At 32.1% G+C, this 4,802-nt stretch overlaps 1 protein-coding gene across 2 annotated transcripts in view; it reads right to left on the bottom strand.

Moving 5' to 3' along the window:
* Positions 1–444: 444 nt before the first annotated feature.
* The window catches only part of LOC128999445 (uncharacterized), a 404,276-nt gene continuing 399,918 nt past the window's right edge, over positions 445–4,802 (bottom strand). For both annotated transcript variants that reach the window (XM_054425975.1, XM_054425976.1), the window contains one exon: positions 445–2,335. In XM_054425975.1, coding sequence (XP_054281950.1) covers positions 2,253–2,335 — 83 coding nt within the window. In that variant the 3' untranslated portion in view covers positions 445–2,252. The remainder of the gene's footprint in view (positions 2,336–4,802) is intronic.

Below are 4,802 nucleotides of genomic sequence, written 5' to 3'. Positions count from 1 at the left end.
TGTTTACAGTGTTTCTTATTTTGTTCCTATTAGTTTTGGATTTTAGAAAATGTAGCCTGCAGTGCTTAAAAGTCAAGATAGCATTATTTTAAAATCTCTAAATTATTATAGGTTAAATAGGTTTTAACGTAATTAAATAAAGTGTGAAATTTATAAAACAACTTAGTTGTGTTTACCAAATCAACATTGTATTGATTATATATACTGGGACCTACTTACTGTCTCGATATTAAATTATAATATAAATTAAAAGATTATTTTTTCTAATTCCAAACTAATATCACTCAGTACTAGGACTAAGAATATTTTAACTAACCATTCTATTGATGAGAATGAGGTCACATTCTACTGTATTACTGCTGTGAATAAATTTAACAACACAACACCTTAATTTACAATGAACACTGAGGGTAGAATAAGAATCATGGTTGGTTTTAAGGTATATTTGCAATAAGAAACTCAAAGGACAATCGATCGATTGTATCATAGATACAACATGGCAGAGGCAGTTACAAATCTACACTTGTAGAAAACTATGGACAATGTGAACTGGTGAGCTGAACGCAGCTTTACATCTGACTTCACCCCAGATAGTGGCAGTGACGGTGTAGGTGAATTGTGCGTATTATTATTAGACAAGCATTGGGCATTACCTCAGTGAGAAGGGGAAGAAGATAATTTTGATTAGGTGCTCTGGTTCGTCATTTAAGATCAGCACAAAATAATTCCCCCCATGATTCATTTTTATTACACTGGAAATACATGAAGTATATTTTCACACTCACAGAAAAGTAAACTTGCAAAAAAAGATTTTCCAAAAATGTTATGTTTACCTTAAAGCTAAACCTAAATGCCCAATGTACTTGCTCGATCCAGCCTAACGATAACACGCTGTCTAATATACAACAAATAGCATTCGAAGACCTACTACACACAGCGCCTATGTTAGCACATTCAGAAATATCTTGCCTCTACATCCGTTGCTATCTTGCAAGTATGGCCAGGTCTTTACACAATGTTACTATATTACTATTAATATACATATATTTTAATAACAGAATTTACATTAGTTATTGTAGTCGGTTATTCCAAAAACCCTGCCTTACCTGCAAGTTACTCTAAAAGCACATGTTATAAAATACGTTACTTAACGCATTTTATACAAAATCTCGAATATTAATCGCTTAGTTCTACGTAACACAAACGTCTCGCATGCACCAGACTAGAGCCTCGGAGGCGAAATCAATTATAAAAATACAGTTTATACAAGGGAAAGGACTCCCTACATTATTGGAGAAAACTGTTATTTTTACATATCAAAGATCATTTAGTATCTTTCAACTTCAATGGACAAAAATGTCCAAAATTATTATGTAGAAAATTCACAAAGAGTGGCTTTCCCTGCTGGATTTTATAAAACAAATTCATACTACATGTCTGAAGGGACAAAAAGGTAAAACTGTTCTAATTTCAAAACCTCACAGAAATAAAAGAGACAAAACCTCTTTACAAATTGAGATATGGTCCCTAAACTTGAACACTACAGTATACAAATTTTCAACTTTCTACTGAAATGAAACAAACATTTCATCAATAAAGTACAAAATCTTAATTGAAATGGCTGGATTATTTCCTCAGTAATTTATAATCAATTGCAACCTTTTTTAAAGATGAACTTGTTTATTGAAATATAATTTAACTATAACTAATTGTTATAGGCCATAATATATGCCAATCACAATTACTCATTGGTAATACTTAATACTGTACTAACAGAATATCATTCACTCTTTCATAAATGTTCAAGAATATCTTTCATTCTGTAGCACTGGGACTGGCATTCTGAAAGCATGAAAAATACAACACACTAATGAGCATAATTTACTTGATTAATTTTCCAAATTGAACTCAGTGGGTTATTAAACCTGAAGAAGCAAAGGAAATCTTTTTTGTAAAACTTATTTTACATCCCTTAAAAGAAGATAATGAATAATAAATATAAATGTCAACTCTTTTCTTCCAATCTTAAACAAATCATTTAGGCCTACACAATAATTGTCTTCATTGTTTTATTGACTAGCTACTGTCAAAGATTCCAGAGACCACTTTCAGAATGCCAGCTGCTAAATGCTTAGGTAACAGCTCAAAAGTTGAGTTTCTTCAAGAAGGTTCCATCCTGGACTCCGACTTTGGCCGGTTCAATGACAGTTGCACATCATGAAGCATTGCCACCTCGGCGGAGGCTCTTCTGGCTATTGCTGCTCCAGCGAGTAGTGACGAGAACGCTTCCAGAAACTCTTGAAGAATCCTCGCTTCTGCTTCGTCCCTTCCTCACCTGTAACAAATCATTGCTTTTGATAAATCTCAGTGTACAAGTTTGAAAAATAGTAATTTATAACTCATATAACCATGGTGGAAGGAAACACATAGGTGTGATATTATTCACGTCATATGCTGACGTCATCCAGATTGCAAACGCCATTTCACTATTTAGAAAAAAATATAATAATAAAATCAAAACAAATAAATATATACTTATATGGCAGTTACAATTGAGTGATTTTCTTCTGGGTGACCAGCTTATGACAGGAGTAGCACACCTATGTTTTTTTCTTCCATTATGTCACATAACACATAGCACATTGTTTTGTGGTTGGTTGTAATTTTATAGTTGACTAGTTGAGGATAGATAGATATTAAGGGGGTTTTCTTTTAAAACTTGGTGACGAGTTAACAATTTATTTATGTCTACAATAATTTGTAGACAAAAATTAACAATAATTGTATAATAACGACTACTGTATGATAACGATTATTGTTATAGAAAGTGGCATGTTGCTTACTAGAGTTAGTGTTCTGAACAGCTGATTCATCAACATATTCCTTTGCTGACTTTAGTGACAATTTTTTCAGTTGTCTTCAGAGTGAGTAAAGTAAAAATCTTACTTTGCTCACTACTTTTTCTCACTATGAATGACAACAGAACTTTTCTTTACAGAATGTTTATATAACGCCATTAACACCTGTTTAGTAAACTTGAACTTTTCATTTTATCCTCTTGGTTTAAGTTAAAGGTATTCTCACAAAAAAAACATATGTTTCTGAGATAAAAACCTTAACTAAACATAGAGGATAAAATGAAATGTTCAAGTTTACTGAACGCTGCCACAATAATGCAGTTCAGCCATAAAAAATCTTAACCTCAATGTTGTAAGTTTACTTCTCTGGTACATAATTGTCTTTAGTTCTCACATAAAACAACTAGACAAAGTATATTCACAACTCATGTTCCAAGTCTCTTTTTTAAAACTTGATAAAATACAAAGCACAAGCCTTGTCTTACATCAGCATTTTCATTTCGTTAAAAAAGTGCCACTTTATCACACTTAAGTGCACAAATTACTATTGAACTATTTGAATAAAAATAAGGTAGGTCCTGTTGCCAAAAATATATTGTTAATATTTTCAACAACTTTTGACAAATAATGGCACGAAGTAATACCACCTCCAAGAAAGCTAAGTGGCAATAGTGCCGAACAACCAGAAGAAAAGTGGAGAGACTTGTTGGAGTAAAACTAGACTCAGCTGTCTATGATGATTATTAGTCTTAAAATAAATGATCCTGGCTAAAGAACAGATGATCACTGATCAGTCAGTACAATTAAAAAGCTACAAATCATATGTTTGTTCTACCCTTCACTCTTCGCTCATTCAAAAAGCTAATACACTTAACTGAGGTGTTATATCGGTCTTCAAGTCACTGCAGACCTTGGCCTTGGCCTGGTTGGATCAAGTTTCAATCGTGGACTAGTCTCCCTTGGCAAAGATAAGTATGAACTAACGCCAATGCACTTGAATGAAAGTTTAAAACAAAACATTTCGAAGTAGGTAACCTGCAAATATAGGGCCATAGGAGGAAATAAACACTAGAAATAATACAAAAAACGTGTGTAAAATAATTTTTTCTGTGTGTTTTCTACAGAAAACATCCCATGCCATTAAACATATTTAGGATTTAATTATTTTGGTCAATAAATTGATTTCAGAGTTATTATTGTAATGCAAAAAAGTATAGTCTAATATCAAAATATAGTATAATGCTGAGGTGAACAGTTTGTCAAGAATAATTATTAGAGGTTGGTAATAAAATCTTACACGATTTTAAATGATTTTTATTGATAGTTCACAGGTTTAAAAAAATTTATGACGAACCGATTGTATGCTTATGTGATATTAACTTTGCATTATTTGTTATTATTTATTTACTTTATACATACATGTACTATCATTTTAAATAAATAATGACATTATTTCAGTAACTTTTTATTATGATATTTGTTCATAACAAAGAGCAAATGTGTGTTTTTGCCACTCGTTTCTTAGTGTTCTACTTAGCTTTGCTCTTAATGTACGATTGTGCACCTATCACAATACGTACTTAAGATCCTAAACAATTAAAACCACTTGCTGTTGAAAGTGTGCTGGTCGCTTAATCTAAAGTAGAGCAGTAACAGACGCATTTAGATAAAGAAGTTCTTCGAACAACCATCGACGAGACCTACAACGATAGATAAGTGCACAAACAATGCTGAAAAATATTCCCTCAGAAGGTAACTGTGTTGAAATAAAAACTCCTACGGTTATGCATCAAATGAGTACACCTGCACTCGTATTTTATTTTATGTGAAATAACTCCATTATACATTCTTACTAAGGTTACAGAGTTAAACATTTGTATAAAGATTCATAGTAAAATTTTTACTGAACACACTTTTACGCGCAAGGTTTAACTTTGCTTGCTT

Source organism: Macrosteles quadrilineatus, unplaced genomic scaffold (assembly GCF_028750875.1).
Source record: "Macrosteles quadrilineatus isolate MER2022 unplaced genomic scaffold, UCM_ALF_1.0 Scaffold_8__2_contigs__length_117827958, whole genome shotgun sequence".
Classification (NCBI taxonomy): domain Eukaryota; kingdom Metazoa; phylum Arthropoda; class Insecta; order Hemiptera; family Cicadellidae; genus Macrosteles; species Macrosteles quadrilineatus.
This window is presented reverse-complemented; position numbering and strand designations above follow the sequence as displayed.